Source organism: Elaeis guineensis, chromosome 1, assembly GCF_000442705.2.
Source record: "Elaeis guineensis isolate ETL-2024a chromosome 1, EG11, whole genome shotgun sequence".
NCBI classification, from domain to species: Eukaryota; Viridiplantae; Streptophyta; class Magnoliopsida; order Arecales; family Arecaceae; genus Elaeis; species Elaeis guineensis.
The window spans coordinates 174,631,982-174,659,891 of record NC_025993.2 but is presented as its reverse complement, the minus strand read 5'-3'; the positions used below and the strand labels follow the sequence as shown (position 1 = coordinate 174,659,891).

General features: G+C 36.4%; 1 protein-coding gene across 5 annotated transcripts; it reads right to left on the bottom strand.

The window, feature by feature from the left end:
- Positions 1–81: 81 nt before the first annotated feature.
- On the bottom strand, positions 82–19,468 carry LOC105039687 (UDP-N-acetylglucosamine diphosphorylase 2). Of its 5 annotated transcripts, XM_010915934.3 has the most exons (15): positions 19,234–19,468; positions 18,655–18,709; positions 18,398–18,549; positions 16,583–16,622; positions 15,132–15,221; positions 14,842–14,957; positions 14,699–14,773; positions 10,037–10,076; positions 9,867–9,949; positions 9,712–9,789; positions 8,706–8,849; positions 5,696–5,763; positions 877–991; positions 523–679; positions 82–346 (listed from the first exon to the last, which is right to left on the bottom strand). In XM_010915934.3, exons 1-15 carry the CDS (start codon positions 19,402–19,404, stop codon positions 249–251), a joined length of 1,482 nt encoding a protein of 493 aa, XP_010914236.1. In that variant the 5' UTR covers positions 19,405–19,468; the 3' UTR covers positions 82–248. The 5 variants fall into 5 exon arrangements, 4 of the variants coding, with proteins under 4 accessions (XP_010914236.1, XP_073105222.1, XP_010914237.1 ...); XM_073249121.1 differs by lacking the exon at positions 8,706–8,849; XR_012137116.1 differs by lacking the exons at positions 82–346; positions 523–679 and adding an exon at positions 2,177–2,347 and having other exon boundaries at positions 906–2,033.
- Between the last annotated feature and the right edge of the window lie 8,442 nt (positions 19,469–27,910).

Below are 27,910 nucleotides of genomic sequence, written 5' to 3'. Positions count from 1 at the left end.
TTAGGCTTTTAGCTATCAACAAAAAAAAGGTAACACTTGATATAGCAGGAAGCTTGGAACAGCAAAAAAAAAAGAAGGATAAGCAATAAGAATTACACACATCTTATTATAACTCATAAGACTAAATGGCGTCCAGTTGATGGATCTTATTGTGTTGTACAACTTTTACTTCTAACTTCATCCATAATCCAATGTTTGTATTTTTGGAGAACGCTGCCAACTCAAAAATTGGCTGCCAGTTACTGCACCTAGAATGCAATCTCGCATGGTGCATGAAACGTTCTTCCACGGCACATAGCTTCAAGGTTCTCTCCAGCATATGAACATAGAGGCGAGATTTCCACACCTGAGAAAGGTATTTATCAAACTGCTGGACTATGTTTTTGTTAAATTTTCTAAGAAATCAAAGTGGTACTCAGTCAACAGTATGCTTGTTTCAATGTCTAATGGCGTCAACTACGACATTTACTATATAAATAGCAAGTGTGACAGAGTAACAATAATAGACGACAGGAAGATTACCAGTTAAATACAATGGCACCGAATGTGTTAAGAAGCCACCAGCAGCAACTACCCAACGGCTGTGAAGGCGCAGAAGCATCAGTCGAGCACTATCAGGAGTGTCATGACTTGCCCCATTGGCATTCTTAACCGGTGCAAATTCCTCCTCCCGCAAGACCTGTTTTCAAAAGCAATATAGGGTGAGAAAAGATCCCAACTTGCATGATTGTTCTTCCATTCACCTCTTCCTGTCTTCTCCAGATATTGATCAAAGCAGCAATAACAAGTCATGATGCATGTAGCCATGCTAAGTCCTGGTGAAAATAAAATCACTCTCAGAGCAAGAACAAAAAATGAATTGTATAGAACACCAACCTCAAATAGTGCCGTTGATGGAGCATATGCAAATGCATCAAATATAAACTGTTCAAGCTTCAAACCCATAGTATATCCATGAATAGAAGGAATCTTCTTTTCAGCTAGGTGGTAACTGCATTCACAAGACACTCCCTATATATCAGACTCATATTACATGAAAAAGAATGCGGTAATATGCGGGTAGAGGTGATCTGATATGGGCTAACAATTTCAGAAACAGAGAATATTAGAAAGAATAAGTTGCGACTGAATTTGGCACTACACCCTCCAAGAATAGCATGGGTACAAACATGTGTTTGCCAGTTACAAGCTAGGGGATAAAAGTGAAAGCATGCTATAACTTCACAAATTGGTGGTGACATTTAGAAAGGGGAAACATGTTAGAATGTATTTGTTGACATGTCAACTTTGTTAGTGTCTCCAAAGTTGGTCCGCCTGACACTTCACATCCATCTAAAAAATAGAGTTATTCAAGTGCATACTTAAAGCAAGACAAATAAGATTCCTACTCTCCACATGTAAGCAAACAAAACCTCCACCTTGGCTACCAAGTAAAAGGGGAAATCATGGTTGAACAATGCTTCAACAAGGTTGACAATGATAACACATGCAGAAGAAGCTCTTGTTGTAAATAAATAGCTAGAGATTAAGTTCATCATACAAAATTGACATTTCAAAGACTAAAGCTTTTACCAAGTAAGGAAATTAAAAGTAGCATTGAAATAGAGATGTTTATATTGAAGATCCACAGACAGAGTCACACCTATGACTTCCTTATGACATTGATAAGTTATGTAAAATGGTGCTAGTGCCCACTCAACAAGCATGAGATTGAAAGGATAGAAGGAAAGTGACACACCCAAACTGATATAAATCATAACCATGTGGTTATTCATATTAAAACTGTGATAGTTATGAAACATATAGCTGCAAACCTAGTGTAGCTTACAAAATGATGATATTGCCTCTTGGTTTAACAAGGGCATTACTAGAAAACGGCAAATCATGCTGACTTATATATTAGGTCTCTTGTATAACATATCTGCTATTCTGCCCGTGTAAGTGCTTGAACATACGTCCACATAAGCAGCAAGAATGCACAGACATATACATTTCCTAGTGTCATTTTTGAGGTCAATATTACAATGCTGCACCTGACAATGCCATACAGAGCAGGACTAGAAGATATGCAGTGGCACCTCATGCCAGTTCCACCATCACAAAATATAATTAGACCTATCATGGTCATGTGTTACATGAAAATAGTTAGCATTTGGGTTGGCTGATAAAATCGTACATTATGGATGCTCCAGTTATGGTGGCTCCATTAACAATAGAAACAGCACTCAAAACAATCTCTTCTGTTGTTGTCAAGAGTATTTGTTGTGGGCTCAGCAAAAATTTTTGAGGTCTTTTTCCAGCTTGTCTCACAAATCATAAGAAAATGCTAGGAATCTAAGATTACCTTCTGCAAGTGGATTCAAGGGCAAACCTGATCAGTATCACCATTCATAAAATCCATAAAGATTATTCCACTATCAAAGAATGATAACTTTTTATCCTTAATTATGATATCTTGAGCACTTTTGTCTGGAATCAACCTGAGGGACCTTTATTTTATAAGATTTCCCAAGTCAATCCAAGATTCACATGCAGGAAAAAAAAGGCCACAAGATATTTTTTTATTGCAATTTGGTTCTCTAAATTGAACCCACATTGAGACAGGGCTGGAAACAAGGTTTCACATGCCCAAATTGATTAGAATAATATTAGGAGATAGTGTCCTTCAGAGCATAGAGGAATCTCATGGAATTTTGTAATGACCTAGGTCTCCACAGGCTAACCCTAAAACATTATTGGTTGTTTCTCGATAGACCATGTCACCATGTACTATGTTATTACACTTCCTCTGAGTTATGGTCCAGTTATGGTCAAATTGATGTCTTGCAACCAGCATGCAATTTGGAAGGGCTTAGTTACCAGTCATGATTGCAAGGATTTTGGACTATAATTTTCCCACAATAATATACATTATTTAGGCCATTTTCCATTCCAATACTTTGGGAACCATACACTGGGTGCTAACAGCATAACTAGACAAGTATAAAGTGAAGAATTATTAATTAGTCCATCAACTCTCGCTTAGTCTTTATGGAAATAGTATGAAGAGATGGTGAACAACCTTGAATGATACATCTATGAGCAATGTATGTATCTACCAATCCATTTCTTTCTTCTTTTTTTCATTTGTGGGGGGGATTGGGAGGAGTAATAACTGGGTCAAGCCATCAGGGAGTTTGAAATGTTGAAGGGGAAACATAAACTTATATGGAATGTAGCTTAATCTTTATGGAAATATTATTAAGGAACAGTGAATATGGTTATGAGCAATGCACATATCTACCAGTAAGAGGTAGATAATCCATTCTTTCTTTCTTTCTTTTTTTCAGTTTTCTTTGTTTGGTTGCGGGTGGGAGGAGTAATAACTAGGTCGAGTTTGACATGCTGAAGAGGAACATCAACTTACATGGAATGATAAATGAGGATATGAAAAGGCAGATACCCTGAAGGCTATCACACTAGACAATAATAAGAGATGGCCCTTGAAATGATTGCAACTCATAATTGCACCTGCCACTAGCATTTGTATCTTACAAAAGAGGATTTTGAGCATCATCATACCATTATATCACTGAGAGTCTACAAATTATCATTTAGATTCTTAGTTTATCTACTATGCTTTAGGCGACATTTATATGTTTCCGTCTTGAAGTTTGATCCTTTGATTTCAGCATTGCTGGTTTCACTATTTCTAGCTGTCTTGTGTGTCTGTCTATTTTGCTATTCTTGAGGGCAGTAAGTATTTGAAACCTGGTCAATTTGGGATTTTGTACCTCTCAAGTTCAACTTTACTGATTGTTAAGTGAATCTATCACCCTACTTTCATTGCTACATATTCTCAGAGAAACTACAACTGCTGAAACTACATTTCCTTTGTAGATTTTATGATCAAACACACACCAATAGTGCTGCATGATCCTACCATACATGTCTATTCATGCTAGGAAGAACGTGCCTAAACAGGGACTTCACAAGTGCTGCCCTGTAATGGTGAAGCACTTTCTTAAGAGACTCTATCTGTGTTCCTAGATTAACACGATGAAATGGAATGAGCATGCAGTGCCTTCAGTTTTTCTCTTTTTTGTTTACAGGTAAATTGTTTTAAAACTAGGAAGTTAGAGCCGTAAATTATTCATCTACAACCACTAAAACATAGAAAATGCAAGATGGAATAGGGAGAAATGGGAATATATGATTCTTAAAGCTAATTATTAAGCCAAAAAATTGTTGACCGTCCCCTTATGCTTCTCCATGGGTTGCACAGAAGCTGTCATTTTTTTTGAGAAGACACAAAAGCTGAGTCTTGACCAAGTAGAAAGCTCCTTCACCAAAACCTCAGATCTTTCTTTTCTGCAACACTGAATCTATCACTAGTGAAGAAGTTTGGGCACTTCATGTCCGAAGTTTCAATATGAACATCGTCGCATTTTATTCATATCTTGGTATATAAGACACCATACAGTATTTTTGCGAGTAGAATTGATGCTAACAAAAGGTTTGTATCCATCCCAAAAGTCAAGGAGATATAATAAAGTCCTCGGTGTGCAAAACCTGACTATGATGTGGATAAGCTGTCATCTGCAATGATACATTGAGGTACTTAACTTTACATAAATTTGATATAATAGGACATGCGGGACTTTTCTCTCGTACGTCAGCACATTTATGGAGCATTTGTTCCGAAATAAATCAGGCATAAGAATTCGATTAAGCCTCATGCCTGCCAAACAGTTTCCAAAAAGGCATACCCAAGTAATAATTATGGTCAAACCTGCTTCTGCCAAGGCATAATTATTCCAAAGCTGTCATAAGGTTTTCCCATCATAAGGTTCTCACTTATGACTGGTTCCTCTTTTCTATGGACAAAAAGCACCATCTGCCTAGATTTTTTGAAGATTGAAAATAGGAACAACTTGTAGAATAACCACTCCAATATGCATAAATATTCCTATCAATTTTTCTTATTCCCAAACCAAACACAACTTTCATGTTAAGATTGTTCTGCTAATGTCGTGCATGGTGTGCCTGACTTCTCATATTGGCTTTAGCATAATCTGACTGTTTTTCCATTATTAGCCAAACCCCATATATCCGACTAGCCAATTATATAATATGGTTATAATGATCTGATATTTATGCATCATATGGTTGATCTGCTATTCTTCTTTTATCCAACACCTTATTTGCTGCCTTGTAGTTCTATGTAATAAATCTGCAGTTTCATTTATAGTCACTGTTACAGTGTTACTTGTTAACATTTGTTGATTGGGTGATACAAGCTCACTATAAACTAAATATGGCATTATACATTGGCTGGACCAGTTGTCATGTACATGTCCATCCAGCAAAATCTGATGTTGCATTTAAAGTATAGATTTTATGAGTATCAGTTTGAAGAAATATATACCTCAGTACGTATATAAATTGGAACATGTTGCAGCACAACCCAGAAATAAAACATACTCAAATACAAGACCATGTAAATTTCAGGTAAGCAGTGCTCAATTATTCAATAAGTTTAAGTTTAACAAGATGAAAAATACAGGGCAAAATATATATTGAAGCACAACATTGATGAAAATGATCAGCAGGCTAGAGAAATGATTAATGCAATAATTAGAAAAAGCCAATAATAAAGCTGATTCACTTAAGGTGGAATTAACTATGAGAAGAAAGAACATGACGGATTACTGACATGCTGTCTTTCTCAAGGCCATTTGCCACTTGAATTAGAAAATCCAGCGTGAACATATGTAAGCATACCTAAAATACATGTAGAAGATATCAGTGAAAATACAGCTACTTGCTCAAAAGTAAGAAATAAGAGCATCATGAGAAGGAACAGCAAAATCCTACTAAATGACACTTGTTTTAATGATTTCTCTGATATAAAAGCACACTACCATTGAAGGGATGGTTAATAGATTTTGCCAGTAAAAAAGTCTCAGAAACATATAATATTCCAACTTTTTAGTAACAACATTTTACTTGTAATGGTTCATTTAAAAAATTGCAATCCAACCATGATTCTTAGATTGGACTTTGTTTCATGGTGCATCTGAAATGGAGTGAACTAACTAATATGATTATAGATTAATTTCCCTTAGCTGTCATATTGGTTAGCACAAGCTCTTCGGTTATACCTATTTAACAAGGCACAAGCTAGCTCAACTATATGATGGATCTTTTCTCTTTTTTTTCACATCCCTATTTTTTCATTTGGCATAGCTCAAGGAGGTCTAATGAACAAGCATGAATTCCAAAAGCAAATCTTATAACAAATATATACGTAACTGTTGGCATCATCAAGTCTAAATAGAGCACTGACTCAATTCTCAATATTAGTATGAAAATTGCTGAATGAAACAAACACCTTCAGAACAATCTTTCTTAAGCATTCATACAAGATTAACCCCAAGTATTAACAATATTACAATCTTTCTATAATGAACATTTGAAATATGATTCTCCTCATGAGAATGAAACAAGTTTTTTGATGTTAAATCAGAAGCCTCAGTGAACAATATTATCCTGAGGAAACATAGGAACCAAACTCTTCAATCTGGCTAATAGAGGTGGCAAAGTTGAATTGAGGAAGGGAAAAAAAAAAAAAAGCAACAATCTCCTTGTAGCAAAGTAGTCCTACTCAATCACCCTATTCTCCTTAAATCCTAGAAATGGACTAGCATTACTAGCAGATTTGCTCATTGAAAGTAAACCCAGAGGATATTCTGGAATGCAGGAATTAATGAATTAGGCAGATTAGCAATATCAGTTAGGACTATCACAATGTGTAAGAGACTTACAAAAATATAATTCATAAAGAATGAGTGCACTAGATTAGCCAGCCACATGATTTTACTATACCAAGAAACATGAAGAGAATGTTTGGATTTTATTGTAACACTTTCTGCCTAAGCAATTTGCCAGTGTAGAATCCTAATAACAGATCTAGTAGTGCAACATAGAATATTGATGCAGACTGCTGTTTCTTATGGTTTGAGAAGGTCCCTATATGTGGTAATGGCATTTCTGCCGTGCTATCTTTGATGATAGCTTCATAAAGAGTTATTCTCAGTTTCTAATCCTCAGAGCCGCTCTCCTAATGATATTTCTATTCCACTTTGTTTTGGGGAGATGACTGTTGTAGATATTATTACTTATTTGGAGCACTTCTCCATTGAAAACAGACCTTGTGTCCTCTGTTACTTCTTAGGCACCAAAACAAAATTTTCTTTTCTAAGATAGTAGTTTTCACCATGAACTGAACTGATTGATTTTGTTATGTTCAAGTATTCATCATTGATGCCCTATAACCATTCATGGTGAGTCACACCAAGATCATATCACAGCTAGTGGTTGTTTCTTGACTTGACCCTTTATGTCACACTCCTGCATATTCTCTAATATCAAAGTTCAACTGTTGATGAATTTTTATCTCTTATATTCCTGCTTACATTCAAAAGCCAATGTAATTGATTGATGTGGTGATCCTACTGACAGGAGCTAGTAGTTTCTTTACTACCCTTCAAGATTTCTATTATATACAGAAGAACAATAACTAGAATATCTCATTCCAGCAATAAATTTAAGTACTGAGTAACAGCTTTCACTGATGTAGTAGTAAGGCTTCAATGCCTCATCTTCAACCTCCAGGTTGCAACTTTGCTCATCCATGCTTAGTTATGAAATGCACTGCAATCAAGATCATGAACAGCATGGTTTTCAGGATACGGCAAAGCACATATGGTTGATTGCTTGTATATAATAACTAATAGACTTCTGTGAAGCAGCGATCATAGCACCATGACTACTTGTTCAAATTCACCAGGTCTTTATTAACTTTGCCCACTTGTGCAAATCATCATCACATGTCTATCAAGCAGCAAGTGGAATTCTTCATGAAAAGACAACACATTCAAAAGCTATGGGCGATTTATACGTCTCTGAGCCATCATTACCCCCTGTAACCCACAGAAGTACATTCTTATGTTTCATTTATTTTTTGTTCCGTGAAGTTCAAAATCGTGAGATTTATAACATTTATGATGTTATGTCTGGCACAATAAATGCCTTCAAGCTCAGACCTTAAAAGAAAGAGGCAAAAGGAAAATGTCAAGGATGCCATGAACAAATGTCTTCAAATATTAAGCTTTATTATCATAATATTTTTATTGAAAGAAATATAATTCCTATAACAAAAGACAATGGCAAGAAAGATAGTTCCTTTAACAAAAACATTGACATCAAAAATAATTAAGGCTTTTTAATCAACTTTATGTTCATTACATTTGCAGGTAATTAAATAATGTTCATTCTTTTTTCCAAAAAACAAGTCCTCTGAAGAATCAATGAAACAGTATTGATGTGAAACCATCAATGTCATTATAATTTTACCAAATAATGTTGATCATGGTTGAAACTCCAAGTAACCTCTGAAATAATGTCATAAGTGTCATATATAGAAAATCATTAACAGAAATTTTAAGTAGCTTGTTACAGCATGAATTTAGTCTTGCCAAGTTTTTATTTGCAAATAATATACAATTCTAAATAATAAATAACAAAGATAATAAAATTAAGTTCATTACACATATATGCTTTCAATATTTTATCCCAGAAATTGGTTAGAATATGTACACAGTCAAGAAGTACGACAAGCTTTAAGCTGAGATATTAGGTAACGGAAGGGCACAGTAATTTACGTTACTCCAACAAAAGCGAAGGCGCCCAGTGGTCTGATTGATCTCAGAAGCCATTGATGGATCCATTTCACTATATTCAATCACAGTAAGTGGTCCACCTCTACCCCGTTGGACAAAGACCCCGACCTTCTCTTGTGGATAAGCCTGAACTTAAGTCCAAAATGGAAAGGTAGATTCTTAATGTAAAAGTGATATAGAGTTTGTACAGGTGCATTGTACAAAAAAATGAAATTAGAGACAAAAGGCAATCAAGAATATATTGGTAGAAAATATTTTGATGTAGATGTACAATAACCTTCCGGCACAAAGTGATCTACCCCTAGCTCAAGAAAATATCTAACTTCAAACATCAGTTGTCCCAAATCATGCAGCTTGTATCAAGATCAATGAACAATTTAGATGCACAGTAACATATCCTCACAAATGTCTTTCAAATAATGAACACACCACAAATAAGATTTGGAATCAATGCCTAGATTGTACAACATTGTATAAACTTAACATTAATATAAGCTTGACATACTTTTCTCATATTAGTAATTTTTCCAACCTAAAACTAGAGTATGACAGGTTGTCCCTCCTATTTCTAAATAAAGTGAATGAAGCATGATCCTGATGATGGTAGCTTCTAGAGAGCGCTTTACAATGCAAATACCAATAAAGTTAAATCTAATTATGGAGTTTCTAAATAATGAATTGAATACCAGCTCTATTCTCATTTATTATTCATAAGCAATGTTAACAATAGCTTTGTAGAAAGGAGAATTTTACATGGTTATCGTAGATCAATTTGTTTAACGTTTGAACATCATGACATTAACAATATGGTACCATAGCACAATATTATCAATCAATTACTGTGCTTGAACAGCTGCTTTGATAATTGAATGATAGTAGAGAAGTTCAAGGAGAACTCATATTGCCATATTGCAGTTTAGCATGCAAAGGTTATGTTGTTAGCAGCATTTCAACAAGTAACATTTTTCCATATCATTTTTTTTTTTACCTTGCGAACAACTTTTGCTGCAGCAGTAACACCTTTGTCAATGAAGTATCCCAAGAATGCTGGATCTGCAACACGGACCTGCCCTCAGGGATCTATATTAGTACACTACATAGGAAGCTAGTTGACTGGATCACTTCAGTACCAGGAGATCTCACCAGAGCATTGTCAACTCCATAGACATCCACATATTTGATACCTCTCATGGCCATGTCCTCCAGTAATCTTGAAGATTTTAAAGCTGAGAAACAATATAAACCAAATGAAGCAAAATGCAGAAAGATGGAACCATCAATCTGATAATATCAAGTACAACTCAAAATCATACCAGCATATAATCCTCCATTTCCATCAGGAGCCTTTGCCACCTGACTTTACAAAATAAGGATGTTATGGTTTTTCATGTTTTGAGGTCTAAGGTACCAGAGCTTGAGAATCCCACAAGTCAACTACTAACAATCCCGGTGAAAGGATAGATCAGTAGATAGGGGTTGAAAAAGTGAAAATAGCTAAAATTTATAACCCACAAAATACCCAAAGTTGAATGAAAAAAAAAAAAAAAACAGTGAACATAATCACATTAGTAGCAATCATAAACTATTGTAATTGATCACATCAACATCATTCATATAGGGTGAAATATGAAAGGCATCCAACATGATAGATCCCGAATACCAGCAACCAGAGACAAATTAAGGTATACATGAATCTTTTCAAATCTATAGGCATATATGTACATAATGACCATAAAGCAAAGCAATCTATTTTTGAACTGAAGAAGCCAGCAATCAGATTTTTATACTGGAGATCTAAAACAGGCTAAATTTGTATACACACAAAGTTTTGAGTTTACCTTAACAACATTCAAAAGGCCAAGAGGCAACTCCCGCACAGGGATGTTTCAATCAAAGATTGAAGTGCTGGTCGGTGCTATAAAATATCCCTAGTGTATTCCATTCAAAGAGATTATGGGCATGGTACAATGGCCTAGCAGTTAAATGTTATACCACACAAACAAGCCCGTATCGGTGTGTACCGCCCAGTATTGGTAGGTATCTCCTTGATATGCAAGTAGCCAGTCAATATATAGCAGTACGGGGACATACTCTACATTCCTCTCCTATACTGTGCTTGATTGTCTCCTGATTCAGAATAAAGTTAGAAGAGGAGTTCACAAAGTCAATCCTAAATTATTGAGAGAAAGCTCCTTGATTTATGATGACTTCACAACAACATGGATTACATTGTTGGTCTTTATTAATGAGATAACCAGGTTCTTGTTCTTTATCAATGAGATAACCAGGTTCTTGTTCTTTATTAATGAGATAAACAGGTTCTGAGAGATCATGTTTCATTATACTCTTGGGCTTGTACCATTCCTCCATACTAATTACCTGTAAGAAATATTGCCTCTTTCTTTCTACATCCATAATTCTGTTCAAATCTTGAAGGTTGAACCTTCCATGAACTTAAATTTGACATCGCAAAAGCCTCAAATGTAGGTTCGCTCACTAATAATCGGTCATGTAGGCTGGGAGGTCCTGCACTTGTCTAGTGGCTTGGACATGAGTTGGCAACTAGCCAGTCCAGGGTTGTAAAAATTCCTAACATGTAGTTGAAATATTTGTACCATCAATTTAACACCACATTGATGGAACAAGGTTTTCGATTAAAAAATGAACATGCAGATTGGGAACGGAAATAAACTGAAATAAACTTTGCTTATTTCTCATGAAACAGGGTAGTCTCTCACATCCTAAGCTTGATAGGAAAAGTTAATAACTGATATTTGAAGCCAAAGCAACTGTCAAAACAAGATTCATAGGTTCTGAAAAAGCAGCTAACATGTGCAAGAGGCAGGGATACCACATAGTGCGTATGGAGTATGGGGTACCGTATACAAGCATATAAGCGGTAGATATATCAGATATAAAATAAATGAAGTTCATAAAAATAGATAAAGATGAGTGAAAAAAAAAAGAAATAAATATATAAACATTTGGAAGATAAGAAAAATTATATATGTACTTCCACACTTATTCTGAGATCCTATGTTGATATATTATATATTAACTTTGCATACTGAACCTCAAATTTTGTCAATATGACATATACAACCTTTCCTTATCCCTATTTAGAAACCAACCTAGCTAAAGTAATTTTTGTTTGCAAAATGCCCTTCTATTGATATTCCATCCCCTGCACTAATCGTAGTGCCTGATTAAATTAACTAGAGATATGAAATGACTATCCTGACCTAGATATTCTCAACCAAGCACTCTCAACTAGAAACCAGTACTGCTCTCCACTTTGAAAGCAAAACCCTTTTTTCCATCTAGGGTTTGCCTTTTGTGTTCATCCCTACCATCGACACATCTAGGCCAATGTTGTTGCTGCCCGCCAAGAACCCATGGACCCTATTGATTCCGATGTTGTTGCTTCTCAGCCGCGTTGCTGTGTCCCTTTGAGAGAAATGGCCTGTGATTTAGTTGTGCACTTGTTGGTTGAAACTTCATCGCTTGAATCCATCCTCCCTCCACTTGCTAAGCCAATCCTCCATGTCACGACTCCTTGTAGCTAACCTCAACCACACTGAATAGCTGTACCATGGTCGCCTCCATGGTTGTTGCCACACGCTAGGCCTGGTCATCCTCTAATCGGTCCAACCCTAGTGCCTTTGAGCCATTGAAGAGGAGGTCGGGGATGTAGAGCTTGAAGCCAACTTAGAGGAGCTGATAGAGGTAACTGGCCTATTACCACTTCCAGTTGGTTCCGAAGCCATGGATGAGCGGGGCGAGCAAGGTTGGGGGATTTAGGGGGTCCAGGGCCACCAGCGAACAAGGTGAGATCTGACACTGACCCTTGTGACAGTGAAGTGGAGGCACTGGGTCATCTCCACAATGGACTGGAGATCTAATATATGATGCATGATTGAGGGGGCCATCTCCACATGCTCCAGAAACACCACCAGCGATGCCTCCTCCAGCCCTTGGAGCTCCCTGCATGCCAAATGCACTGCCTCCACCTCTGCCTTTGGTAATGTCGTGCACCCCTATGACAAGAATAGCTCCATCTCACCAGCCCACTGCTACTCCATTAGATCCACCATTGCTTGCTCTCTGATGATGCCATCATTGATGATGGTGCAGCCCCCCACCCACAGCACAAGACAACCAGGACATAATCACTTGCTCTCTGCTTAGACCTAGTGGCCATGAGTAGATCCAAAACAAGTAGGAGTTTGCTTGCCTCCACCTTCCCCAATTTTCCTAGATGTACACGTGGATATCCTTGATGTGCTTCATCTCAATGGATGGACATGTGGTGTGTTGTGATGGGCAGGGAAGGAACCGATCTTCATAGGAACAATGATAGAAAGATAGCCTTAAAGAAGGAATGTACCAGATGTAAGTTGTTTTATTAAAAGAATGATTGACCTATTATTAGCTGTTCTATTAGCTAATACACCCCAATTTTCCTAGATGTACACATGGATATCCTTGATGTGCTTAATCTCAATGGATGGACATGTGTTGTGATGGGCAGGGAAGGAACCGACCTTCATAGGAACAATGATAGGAAGATAGCCTTAAAGAAGGAATGTTCCAGATGTCAGTTGTTTTATTAAAAGAACTATTGACCTATTATTAGCTGTTCCATTAGCTACTAAGGAGGGTATTTTTGTCATTAAAATCCACCCTAACATCTCCCTTAATGGGTCTCACAACTTTGTTACTAGACATTTAATCTAAGCTGCTTGCTGCAAAAGGGTTGATATTTTCTGGGCCAATTTGTAAATAGAGATAAGGAAAGGTGTTACACACAATGCTGACAAAATCGTAGGGCAACAAACAGATCCACTGGTGATCAAATAAAGAGGAGAAAGGACAAAAATATGCAGTCATTAGCATAGCACTAATGTAGTGATATCATTAGACAGATCTGCATATGCAGCCATGAACTTTGAAATAGTGAAAAGTTTCATACATATGTTTGTGCCAATATCCTCTAACAAGAGCCACCACCACAAATAACTGCTATTTAATATTATCGTCTTCACTCTATTTTCACTGTGATAATTCTTGCTTCTTTTTCATTTCTTTGTTTAAAGCATGCAAGGAGTAATTTGCTCCCTTGTTGCCTCCTTTGTTTATCTGCCTCTTTTATTTAACCCACATGCCTCTTCTTTTTCCTTTCCAAATGGCTAGGAGTACCAATCAACTCAAATCACAGCAGCGCTTTCCAGCTATAGAAAGATCTAATTACACTAAGAATAATCTATGTGATAATATCAGTCACTTAACTATGAATAAGACAGACCACATTTTCCCACAATTTGGAATATATTTTGCATATAGTACTAGTCGGCCATGGTAAAACCAAAATGTAGCTATTTTATTGTGTTAGAGGTAACCAGAGAAAATATCTTTAATTCTCCTATCTATCACATGATCATACACTCAAAAACCATTCAAGAGTAGAAGAGACAGAAACATGAAGACAAAGAAATCCCTTGTTCCCCACCATTTATGTTCATGTATATTAAGTTTTATTAGGCATAATTCATTCTTCCCAAGTCCATTTAATAAAAACCTAGAAAAGATCCAACTTGTTCTCTATTTTCTACATTTCTGAACTTTTACTCTTCTATCTCATTTCATGCAATTCAAGCTGAAAACTATAAGCCAGCGAGCATCTTTTTACAATATTAACAGAAACTGAGGCAGAGAACAGATCTCTTTTCTGTCTGTCTTACTGGATAAGCATCTAGTTTGCAACTTTACATCCAGCGTGAGAAAATGATGACCAGTTGTCATCGCGAAGCTAAATTACTCGAAAAAAAGCAGATCATCTTAATTTGAAATTGGAACAAGAATTCCATACTTTAAAACAAAATACAAAAAATAAAAGCAGATAATCTTAATTTGAGTTTGGAACAACACACTCCAGACTCTAAATAAAAATATAAGAAATAGAAGCTAGAAAATACCTTGCATGGAGTCTCCATAATAAATCTACCATCTCCAGAAACACAGGGAAGGGTACCTTGTCGGAAAAATGTAACCTGCATCAAATAATTGTCAGCCTAGAAGATTCAAATTCCAAACTGAAAGGATATGTTGGTAAATTTACCTGATCAGTTTCCAATCCAAAATACTTATGGTTCTCAAAAAACTTGCGTGTAGCTTCATCGGTAAATGGGCTAGTCATTATGTACCAGTGGATTGGCACAATACCTGCTGCACGTGCTGGCAGTACAGGTATAAGGTTAAGCTAACATATTAATTGTGGTAAAACAAATATCCATATATATATATATATATATATATATATATATATATATATATATATATATATATATATATATATATATATATATATATATATATATATATATATATATATATATATATATCCCTTACCATCAGTGGACTGAGCTGCAAGCCTTTGGACAGACAAAATTCTCTCCGCTTGAAGCTGAAAAAGTGACTTTCCAGATGGAAGGCCGATATCTGAAAGAAAATATAAACAATATACATGAGTATTTTGACACCTGTTAGTTGTTAGAGTTACAGAAACACAACAGCCAAGATTCTGCAAAAGATCTGTGAGAAATTTTAACAAAGCTGAAAAGCATTTGTCAGTCAGAGGGTTTTGAGATTGCACACAATTTCTACTAAGGTGGTCAATGAGAGAGCATTTACAAACCCCAACATAATGGAAGCAATTCCTGATTGGAAGTAAGTACAGAAGTGATGCCAGTTATGATTGGTGTACTGGACATCTCAACCATACATAAAGCAAAAAACCAGCAGTACTACACATTTGCATTAGGGAATGTGGTTCATCTCCATGAATGCACACTCGACTATAAGATCACTCCTCTTGATTCTATCTCTAGAATGGTTTTGTTCAACCATCTCAGCAAGCGAGCAAGGAGGGGGCAAGAGAGAGGGGGGAGAGAGAGGTGTATTAACCAAAAGTGCAAGTATATTTATTAACCTAAAACAAAGAGAAAAAAATAGTGGCGAACGACAATCTGATCTCAACATTTCACCAGTTGCTGAAATCACAACCATTCGCTTATTACTCCTTCCTCTTGAAATGTTCATGCCCATCACAAGTTCTATGTATGAGATTTTGCTGCTGTAAAATGGGTTCTGCATATGGTGAATATCATTTAAGTTGTTCAACCCATCCTTGTCATATCACTAATCTGCTACTGTTTCTGTTTATTGGGCATCTTTTCAATGTTGTCATTGTTAACAGGCCTTGTACAAGAAGCTCAAGGAGCATAGTCATTTACAGCCAAAAATCAACTTGATACAATGCACAGAAATTTTCACAAAATCAAATCTCATCATACAAGAAGCTAAGCGGTAATCTAAGAGTAAAGTTGCTAAAGAATTGCTGAATGCTGGGATGGATATTCCTTTTGGAAATCATTTTGGTTGCATCCACCAGGATCAGCTTGAATCACAAATTTTTAATTGACCGAACTGGTTGAACTTTTGGTTTTAAGAAAAAAAGGATCCACATGTGGCTGATAAAAGACGAGGTGAAGGGGGATTAAGAAGGAAGGAAAGCTGTCACTTTTCACTGTCAGATATCTCATTCCATATATAATCATTATCGTGCACTACAGAAAGATCCTTTTACTAGTGCAAACATACATAATTACAAATATGTCCAATGTAACATTTATTCTTACAACTAGAAAGGTCCAAACAAAAGCAAAGGTCATAATTGATACTCATTATTTCTAAGAATGCCATCTATTAACCACATAAAGACTACGATATTGACACAAGGAACAATAAATTAGAAGCAACTAAATAGTGAATCAATTAGCATGGGTAGCTCAACTACTTACTGAAACATCCCTTGGGATCTGAACTTCCAAGACGAGTTCCCTGCATCATTCAACAAATAAGAAAGCATATAAAAAAAAAAAAAAAACTCTGCACTAAAATTAGATTCAGAAAAGATGAAACAATATGGAACAGATTTAATCAAATAATCACACAATTACATATAAATAGATAGATTATGGGTGAATATCAAACACACTCTAGGAAAGTTCTTGGCCCATGGTTTTGGAACAAGTTAAATCTGTCAAGGGGGATAAACCTGTCAGGTTTAAGACACTATCTTGCTATTAGCCATCCTGGAAGCAGTTAAACACAGACATAGCTACAGCAGTGAGTTATTTTCATGAAGTTCTATGTCAAGGAAAGGCAACGTTTAAAAGTTGCCAAAAATTCTGGGCATCGGAAGAATAAGAGAGTGGAACAAAATGCATATAAGATGAGAATTAACTACTATAAGAGTGAAGACACATTTAAGTGTTTTTGCCCTGGTTACTTTTTAACTATGTCTTTGGTTACTTTTTTACTATGTCTCCCTCTATTTGTCAAAGAGAGGCATAGTTTCGGTAGGTTGTTTAGGCATGTACATGTAAGACATGGGAATGGTATTTTGGCTTTTGGCATATGTGCATGCAAGACATGATTGGGATTTATGTGATAAATGTTGTTAACTGACATGCAATGATGCAGCCACCCATGAGATATTTAGCATGGGATCCACATAAAAAACCATAGAAATGTTGTATGAACTTCATATAAAGGTGAACTGCATGTGCACACATGAGAAAATTTACAGACTAGCCTGATTCGAGAAGAGAAAGACTAGAGACAGACATCAACTTGAACGCATTCAGATTGAAACTAGTATGATTTTTGTGAAAGATAGGGATGTCAAAGAAAGAAAGATTATTTCCAAGATATGCAGAACGAAATTAGTTCACAAAATCAGTTAGATTAATTACTAGCAAGGAGTTGTCAAGTGTTGTTTCATTACCTAGATAGTTTCGCACTTGGACTTGACATGCCATGCCATGGCACAACACTTGGTAGCATCCAAAAATGAAGATTCCTACTTAAGTTGGCTAACGAGTTGAAAAATGTCAGTTCTTTCTAGACTATCCTATTAAAAAAAGAGGTTATTGCAATTGATGACCCTTGAATTTTCATCAATGTTGGTATTGAGCAATATCAACTCAGCATCTAGATTGTCGCAGTAAAGTATTAAACTATTTATTCTTTTCCTTCTTAATGTTTGCTGATATTTTAGGACTGATGCATAGAGATATTCGAAATTGATGCTGTTCAAGAGTTGTGTTATGATTCATAAATGGCTGTGAAAGGAAAGGAATAGGAATACAATCAGAACATAAGGGTGGTTTGCGCCAGAGAGAAAGGGGCAGCTTTTCTACACAATCAAACGTTAGAGAACCACTTCTAATGGGACAAACATCTACATCATTCCTCCCCTTGTTGGATATATCAAACATTACTTTTGTTTGGTTATAAAGGAAGTGACAGACAAGAGTCTTACCTCTATTGAAAGCAGGGAAGGAGGCAGGCAAAAGAGAACTCAGGAGCTAATAAAGGTTTTCTTTAGCTATGTTGTTTTAATTCCAGTCAACTTTAGAGAGAGAGAGAGAGAGAGAGAGAGAGAGAGACAGACTCTTCCAATCTAAGTGGACTGGTACCAAAGGTGAGCACTGAGCACAAAGAAACGATACAGAAAGAAGCATAAAAGGACGGCCAACACTAGCAACTTGGGTTGGAAACCAGAACAAATACTGCAAGTAGAAAATTAGTTCAACACACTAATGGAATACCTGTCCACCAGACAGAAGGACAACAGCTAACTTCCCTTCTGAAATGGCTTTCAGTCCCCTCTTCCACCACCTCTCTCTTTCTTCAGGTGTTCTCTCTTCCACTGTTGAGACACTAGCCTCTGGGACAGGCTCAACCGCAGGCAAAGGATAGCCTAAGTTTTTCCCAGTTTTCAAATCCGAGGAACAGGATATAAACATGAGATTTATAAAAGAAGGCCTTTGGATGAATTAATTCAAGAAAAAAAGAATCTACTTACTTTGTGATCCAAGAGAACAACGAATAATTCGATCAACCCTCGGAAGATCCAAGCTCTGTTATCAATGCATTGTGAGACTTAAATATTTCACATATGACAAAAGTCAGCAATTTCACAATGCAGTCAAAATATCTAAAATTGAAACAAAATTCCAATAAGTATGATTTTCTTTTCACCAAATCCCATTATCATCACAATATAATCAACCAACCAAACAAGAAAAATAAATCAAATAGAATCGTTTGTGCAGATCCAAACAAACAACCAACAATCTTATCAAAAACAGAAAAAAAACACTCATTTTAAGCTTTATTCTGCAAAGCATGTCAAAACCCTGCAATCAAAAATGAGGAGAAGAAATCCATATACCTTTTTACAAATTAGAAGAAATCAGACAAAACAGGGCACTTCTTGAGCTCAATAGCTCATACCTCTCCAATTGAACGGAAAAAAACCCAGAAAAACTATTTTATTAAATTCGTTAAATGGTATAACGGAGCATGGAGGAAGATTAGATCTAGATGAAATAGATCGAGCACCGAGAAATGAGGGAAACCAGAGAGAGAGGAAAGGGCTCACCTCGATATCCTTGACGACGAGGTCGCGCTCCTCTGGCGAGAGCTCGTCCCACATGGCGAAAGCGCCCTCCTGGCCGTAGTCCTTGAGCCTCTCCAGCAGCGCTTGCGGCGGAGGCGGCGGCGGCGGCGTTGCCCTTCGCCCCACGTCAGAACCCACCACCATCTCCTTCATCTCTCTCTCGCTCTCCAGAAGACACAAGTCTACGGAGTAGAGGCCCGACGGTTGCGCAAAGAGAGGCGTATATATACATACACGCTGGTGCCCATGCGATTGTTTTGGTGTTGAGACTATAACAGCAAACTTGTGACCGACCTACAGAATCTAGACAGGTACCTGCATCAAGGTAGGCCCCACGTTGTAGCGTGAAAGATCTGCTGCAGACTGTGATGGCAGGAGAGTGTTTTGTATCAGATGAGGTGGAGACTTGGATCCTACGTTTTGGCGCACTCGCGCTGCTTTTCCAGTTCTTTTGGGGTCCCTTGGGAGAGAAGGTATAACTCACTCATGGGCTTCACCCAGCACTCAAAATGTGAAAAAGATGGACACATGGTGGGTACTCATGACTCAAGGAAGATGGATGGTTGTGATTAGAGGGAAAGAGGTACAAACGGTAATGATGATCGTCGAGCAAGGATGGTTAGACACTGTTTGCGTTCTGGGGAGCAGGTTAAATGATACATGGGGGATGGTCCAAGATGCTATAGCTCTCATCAAATTGTTGCCAACTATGCATATATTCGCATTAATTTCTGCCATATGTCTCGTTAAAATCAAGATAAAAATCTCCATGGAGGCTTCTAAGTGTAATTCAGATCTTCTTAGGGTTCAGAGATTTCAGATTTAGGGTGATAGAAGGAGGGCTGATTTGGTGCTCTTGTTTGCATATTTTAACAAAACAAACCTATTTATAGAAGTCGGTGTGAAAACATATTTGTGGTGTTTGAAATTGAGAAATTAAATACACATCTTGCTAGCATGGTTCATCCTGATTAATCTTGCAAAATGTGCAAATGTGTGCCTCGAAAATAAGTATTTTTGCCTTTTAGAATTACTTCCTTTGATTGCTTGACGAACACCTTAGAAAAGAAACTTTTTGAAATTATTTTTTTCAGTTATTAAAATGATGGAAAGCCAAAAACTGTAGCATTAGATTTTCCAAATTCGAAGGAGTTTTGTGTTGTGGATTCTATTTTTCTTCACTGAAATAGTAAAAATTTCCAAACAATCGAAGAATCCCTATGTTCAAGGTTCTATGTGACTTCAAGTCTCAATTTCCTAACTGTATGAAGGGACATTTTTCATGTCTCAATCTTCACATTGTAGCGCACACAAAGATAATTCAGTAATTCAAATGATTGGCATTTTCTTCATTAAGAGTAACCTGCACCATATATGGTTCTCTATTACAAATAGAAAGCTTTCTAAGAAACCTTTTTTTTTTTTTTTAATGTATGCAATTTGTATAGGAACTCATCTTACAAAAAGTGTTCATTTACTGATGATTTGATATTCGACTTTTTAATCCAGTGAATTGGCCATGCCACATTCCAATAGTACAAATGAATGGACAATAGCTATATTGTGGTCTCACAACTCACAAGATAAGATAGTCTGAAACAGCAGGGGAGAAGAGCCAAGGAACTATGATAACACAAAGAATCGGAATATTGAATATGCCACCAATATATCCCGAAATAGCAGGGGAGAAGAGCCAAGGAATTATGGTAACACAAAGAATCGAAATATTGAATATGCCACCAATATATCCCGCACAATATGTGTGATAATGTTGGTACAACATACATCTCCCAAGGAACTAAAATACATATTTCCTTGATAGCATAAAGAATCGGAATATTAAATATACCACCAACATATCCTATACAATGTGGTATAATGCTGGTACAATATAATATGCTTTGATCTTTATATCCTCTAAACTATTCTGTTGAGAATGACTTAGCACCTATTAACATAACCAATGGAACTGTTCCTCATTTTTATGGCATCATGCTTAAATGTAGCAAATATAATGTCACATCAAGACTTAGGCTAACTTATACAATTTTTAGCAATTTTATATATCTTTTAGTTGTGCCAATTTTATAACTATTCTCTAATTTTATTTAATAACAATCAAAAGCATTATAGTCAAGTAAAAGTATTAAAAAAAAGAGAAAAACTCCTGCTAAGCTATCTAAAATTAGAAAAATAATAAGATAAGAAGAAAATAATGATCATGATATAACTATATGTAATGATGATGTAATCATAATAATGCAAGTGCATAATTTTTTCCTAATGAATAGAAAATTTTCAGAGAGAAAGGGAAAGAGATGGTAGGAAGTAGTAAGCTGCAATATGTACGTGGGACCATGATTATTTTTTTTTCATTTCAGGAAAGTTTGATACTGGGCCAAAAGTGTGATGGATGTGGCAACCGGTGCACAACTAAAATGTCCAGTCGAGAACAGCAAACACCAGACAGCCTTACGTCGGAACAAGCTCCCAACATGTACACCATGCCCTGCTGGACCCGCAAGTTATCAGATTTATATCTCATTGTTTGGTCATGGCCAGACCTACACTGGACATTTGTTGGGTTCCTGCTGGTAAAAATGGTGTTTGCTGCTTTCAGTCAGTCAGCATGACTTCAGAATCCACTTGGCTAATCATATGGTTGTTAGGTCCTCTCATGGACCCAATTACCCAGCAACCCAACTATAAAGAAAAACCATGAATAGGACTATACTTTAGTTTTCAATGCAAGGAATTATCAGTACCCGTCACATCACATCTGGAAGCACGGTATGATCTGATTCTCCTGCTTGTTTGGTGGGCATCTTATTCTTGTCACTTTAATTATTTTGATGTAGATGTTTTCTCTTCCTTTTTTAGGTGAACAACATGGCAATGGGCATTGATATGTTACAGGCGGGCGGACGGAAACTTTACAGGTGATGTCCTGCGGTTAGGGGGCTCCAAACCTTAGTTTTCAAGGTGTATCAAGAAAAAGAAAAAGGTAGGTGCCGAATTCACGACATCCACATTCGGTTGCTTTGGTGAACCAAACGGTCCGTTAGTTTGTCAGCTCTATAATCAACCAACCTTCAATGTTCAGCAATAGATTCTACGAGTTGTGACAATCCCCTCTAGCCACATGGCACAAAGAATTGTTCACGCACCTAACAGGATTTCTGTAGCATTACTCCTAAACTTATTTCACATTATTGTGTGATTGTAGTAGGATTCCTTATAATTGTACATGTATTTTCGGTATTTGTACAGTTTTTAGTGGTTACTCAACAAGATCCATACAAGCTTAATTACAGAAGATCCTTATTATTTAACATTCAAAGATCCATTAACATCGGGGCTTTGGGACATAGAACATGTTTTGTTCATTGTTCAGTGGCAAACAAGTTTGAACAGTGCCAAACCTGGCCAAGCCGTCTTGGACTTACATTGAAATAGCTATCGCAAATAGAATCATTGACCATTCCTCTGCTATCTTGGATCTGTGATCTAAAATGTTCAAAAATGTTGGGTATTTTGGTCATAAATTTTCCTATGCCAGTGTGCCATCCTTAATTCACCTTCTAACTCGAAATCTTTAGGGGTTATGTTTGGTTCTCAGGTGGAATCAGATTGGAATAGAATGAAATGATAATCGAAATAACCATATTCTCCAATATATTTAGTTCATGATTGAATCGAAATCAAAAAATCAATTAAACTTGAAAAGTATTTTTGAAAAATCAATTAAAAATAAGGGTATTTTTGAAAAATCAATTAAAATGTACTTCATAATATTTGCATAGATAAAGAGCCATGATTAAGTTTTAGAAGATTGGAATATTCTCATTTCTCTATAAAATAAGAATAGGAATAAAATTCCTTCTAATCAAACAACTATGGTGAGAGTCATTCATTCCATTCTCATCCCAAAGCCCAACTCGTCCTAACCAAATATATCCTAGAAAACCAAATATACCCTAAAATTCTTTTGCTTTGTTTGATTAAAAGTCCCATTTCCAAATATACCCTAAAAAACCAAATATACTCTAGAATTCTTTTGCTTCGTTTGATTAAAAGTCCCATTTCTATTGGAGAATAATAATATCCCAATATCCTAAAACATCATCCCTACTTGGCTTGCATGGTTGAGTTGATTCCGCGCCCGAGATATTGTCCGTTTTTGATGTCTGATGCTGTCGTATAGGACCTCATGGTTTTGCCCTTTAAAAGACTTTTTATGGGAAAGAGAAGTTTCTAATCCATATAAGCTATACTTCTTCTTGACTAACAACCTATGTGAGACTAAAGATGTCCTCTCTACACCACAACAGGTGATATGACTATTCTATTTTCATTCCGATTCTGATTCTAAATTTAGCCAAAAATCAAACATGCCTTTAGATTTCAACCCCCCAAACACCAAACAATAGACAGATTTGGTGATGATTGTTTGGAAGAGTGGGCAAGCAGGAAGAGTGAGCTCAATCAGATGTATCTCAACCGTCACACAAGTATAGGTTCAATTCTTTCGCATTGAAGATCCATTTGTCAGAGTAGCCAGCCACGATCTGCTCTTCTACTTATATACGAACAGAATCACTATTGTAATTATTTAAAATGGGACCCAATTTGAGAGCTGAGGAATATACTATTCAAATAGAACTTTATGGTTTCCATATGTTAAAATTCATTAGTTAAAACTAGGATATTCTTGATCTCCCAAAATTTTTTTCTGCTCTGTTATTAGATTCTACTATGTTTATAAGATAGATATCCATGTTGCTAAAACTTCCTTACTATTACTTCGAGATGACAAAATCTAGTCTGTTCCCCAATAACTGCATCCAGAACAAGAGGTTTGGTGGATGGTGGATTCGGCGGGAAATAGCTTTGCTATTAGTTTATCATCAGCGAAATAAAAGTTAAGACTTACATATGCGTTTAGATATTTCAAACCACGGCCAATCCTCCCAAAGTAGGATCCTGAAAGCATCAGTTACTTATTGGAAGTGATACTGTGAAATGATGAGACATAACCCAAAGTAGGATCCTGAAAGCATCAGTTCCATTTCACTTTCTTAGCTTTCCTTGCATTCTCTTTATCCGAATGTTCATGTGTAGTGATTAATTTTTTTTTTAAAAAAAAATCAACATTTTTATTTTTTATATAGTTTCGAACTAAGACTCATAAAACCAGCCATGGGAGGATAAGATAACTTGATGAGGATTTTTGGTCAAAAAAATCATACCAAATGAAGCTAAAAAATATGATCAACTCTATCAACAAGCCTAAGAATCTTTTATTCTCTGTTGCCTGTTCTTCTTGATAATAAAGAAAAAGACCAATCTACTTACTGTATATTCGTTCAACAGTCTATTGCTTTTGCAATAAAAACTTTGCTGCTAATTAAGAAAAGCATCTGGAAATTGGTTTGGGTGTCAATCTGACATACATGAAGACATAATCTATCACATGCTGAACAATGTGATGATTCTATGATGTGCAAAAAGCATGCAGTCAATGATAAATCCGGAAATGGTGAAAAAAAAAACTAGGATAAATTGGCCATCCATTATAGTGAGCACACAATATTAGTGTTGAGTGGATGTCTGATCAGGACACTACCTTCCAAAATTTTTTCAGTACCACGCAACGCAGCAAGAAGAAAAAAAAAAATAAAAACAATTAAAATACGAGGATCAGTCACAAAAGGGCTCGCCTCTACGAGCATACAAACTTCACTATGAAAAAAAAAATTTACAAGAAGAGATTTCACCCTCAACCCTCGTACACCTAATTTCTCTCTCACTAGAAGTTTTCCTCACAAAATCTCTCTCTCTTGGAAGATCCCATGAACCCCTGAAGTGCCTGACGTCCGCTGTCCAGAAGCTCTGCTCCTTTTCTCTCAGCAACGCGCACTCCTTTCTCTTTTCACGGATTTCATATGTCCACAGCTTCCTGCGGCAAAATAGCAGACTACACAAAAAACCCACTGTTCCTGGCCTTTTATAGGCTTAAAACATGGCTTAGATTAGGTTTAGAACTCCTTAATCAAGCTCGATTAAGACTCAAACTGTTGGATCAACACCGGGAAGCACCTGGGCCCTCCGATCGTGCTCCGGTCTATGGAATAGTACCGTAGACTGCGAGAAACGCGTGGGAAATGTCCATGCGGTCCATGGTGGACCGGGGTACAGGGCCCAGGCAAGGCGCCTGGGCCTGGGCCGGTTTGCGCGCGCGGGCTCGGGCTGCGCCCGCACGTGGGCCCGCGCATGGGCTGGGATGTGCGCCTGCCTGGGCTGCGCGTCCGCCTGGGCCGTGCGCCTGCCTGGGCCGTGCGCCTGGGTCACGCGTCTCGCGCGTTGGCCCCGCCTGAGCCATACTCCGCCGCCTGCAGTCACGCCGCCACTGCTCCATCGGCCCGCCGCCGGTCGCCAGCCGTCCTCCGCCGCCTCAGATATTGTGTCAATTTCAAAAGTTCGTATCTCCTCCATCCGAGCTTCGTTTGGGGTGATCTTGGTCTCGTTGGACTCTATTTTTCATCGCGAACCTCGTTGTGGGCTCAATATAGACTGAATCTCGAAGTGTCTGATGAATACTTAATTTAGAACACTAGAGTCACTAAATATTGTAATCATTAATGTTATTTTATTAAGAATTTAATGCTATTTAGTCTATTTTGCAGGTAATTGGGAGTTTGGGTTCATATGATTCAATTTGGACTCAAATTGGTTCAGATTTGAGTGAACCAAGCAATCAGCTCTTATTTCAGTGTGAACGCAACTTAAAGATCAAGGGTCAATAAGTAACCTCTCCAATCAAAGATCCAGATTAAAAGATAAATGGAACTAAGTGTGAACACGATTTATTGATCAATGGAGGAGAATCAATATGAAGATCCAAAAATCCTTATTCACACTCCCATCTCTCTTTTCATGAAACCCTAGTCTCCTCACTTTATATATAGAACCCCAAGACCTCCCTCTTTTTCAATCAAGCCAATGCCTAAATTCTCTTCAAGCTTCTCTCTTTCTCTTTCTCTCTCCCTCTTCCTCTTCTTCATAAGTCTAAGGGAGGTACTAACCTTAGCACAATATATTCCTCCATAGATCCCTTTTCCACATCCCATCAAATTTAGGAGAGGTTCTAATCCTAATGCTGCTACCCTTTCTCTGTTACATATCTGCTTCCATCAATTTTTCTTCCTTAGAGTTTCTGTACCAAGCCTTCCAGCCATCCTGTCGCTGTCTGCATGGAGGAAGATGAAGGATTCAAGGAGACACATCCACCATCGGACGCAGCAAGAAGATCAACTTGATTTAGTTGTCTTGTATCGTAATTTTATTTCTTTTTTTTATGTATACTTCTTTATTAAATTAATAAAAAATAATTTTATTTTTCATGCTTCTTTTCTTTCTTAGTTTTTTTTATAATTTATTATTTTTTTCTTTTACGTTTTCAAAACAATCAACTAAGATTCCTGTGGATACGATCCCGACTCATCCTATCTACATAGTAGTGAGTAGGGTTAATTTTGGTGTGTTATAACACACATCAAATTTTGACATCATTGTCGGAGATTTTGGCATGATTGTTTTGAAAAAAAAAATCTATAAAATAAAAAAAAATATTTTACTACTTTCTAGATTTTTATTTATTACTTTAGATTGCTTGATTGCCTTTTATGTATTTTTTTTCAAAATTTCTAACTCATATTATTTTTCGTATGTGATAGATTTATTATTTATTATTTAGATTTTTTTTATTTGTATGCATAGAAATATTTTCTACTTCCTGTAACCTAGCAATTTATTACTTTCTATAGATTAGAATAATTTACTATTTTATATAATTAATAATTTTTTACTTCATAAGTAGATTAGATTCTTAGCCTTTTATTTGGGTTACGTAGTTACCTTTTATTCTTAACTATGATATTACCTTATTTGTATAGTTAAGTAGTTACCTTATTTATTATTCCCTATTATTTCTAGTAATTTATTGCTTTCTATAGCTTAGAATAATTTATTACCTTAAAAGTAGATTTGATTTATTGCTTTATTTGTAGAATATCTACTTGTCTTTTAATCTTAGTATGATTTACTTTTCATTTAGTTAGATTCACTTGATCTTTTAATATCTAATTAACCTAATTTAAAAACTTACTTTTTATTTCTTCTTGCTAAAAGATAACATAATATAAAAAGAATACAATGATAATACATAACACTTGACTAATATAAATAAATCAATTAAATTTTAAAATCCACTTAACATGTTTGGACATCTTTTCCTTTTGCATTGCATATTTTCATAAAAAAAAATCTTAAGGGCAAAACCCTAATCAACATAAGGTGAAAATTTCATCACCCTTCTTTGGCTCACAAATCACCACCTTGCAATTATATTGACCTAAACTTCTAATTTAAAATCGATTAGACGTTGATCCTTAAGGATCCTCGAGCTCAGTAGGACAAGAAACCCTAAAAGTTAAATCGGATTCAGGTTAGTCAGTTTTACTGGTGTCTAGAAAAGTGATTCAGAGATTACATCCTGAAGGAAGGTGGTTCATTAATTGGTTCCGTTCGCTAACCTGACCAATACAGTTGGTGTCTAAGGAAAGCAATGGGGGGACCCCCACCAACCTTACACTTACCT

Excerpts from the sequence above, each read along its gene's own strand:
- LOC105039687 (XM_010915934.3), bottom strand. The coding sequence starts at position 19,404 with ATGAAGGAGATGGTGGTGGGTTCTGACGTGGGGCGAAGGGCAACGCCG. Across the intron at positions 14,774-14,841 it reads TTGGATTGGAAACTGATCAG|GTTACATTTTTCCGACAAGG; the intron begins GTAAATTTACCA and ends TATTTGATGCAG. Across the intron at positions 680-876 it reads CATCAACGGCACTATTTGAG|GTCTTGCGGGAGGAGGAATT; the intron begins GTTGGTGTTCTA and ends TTTTGAAAACAG.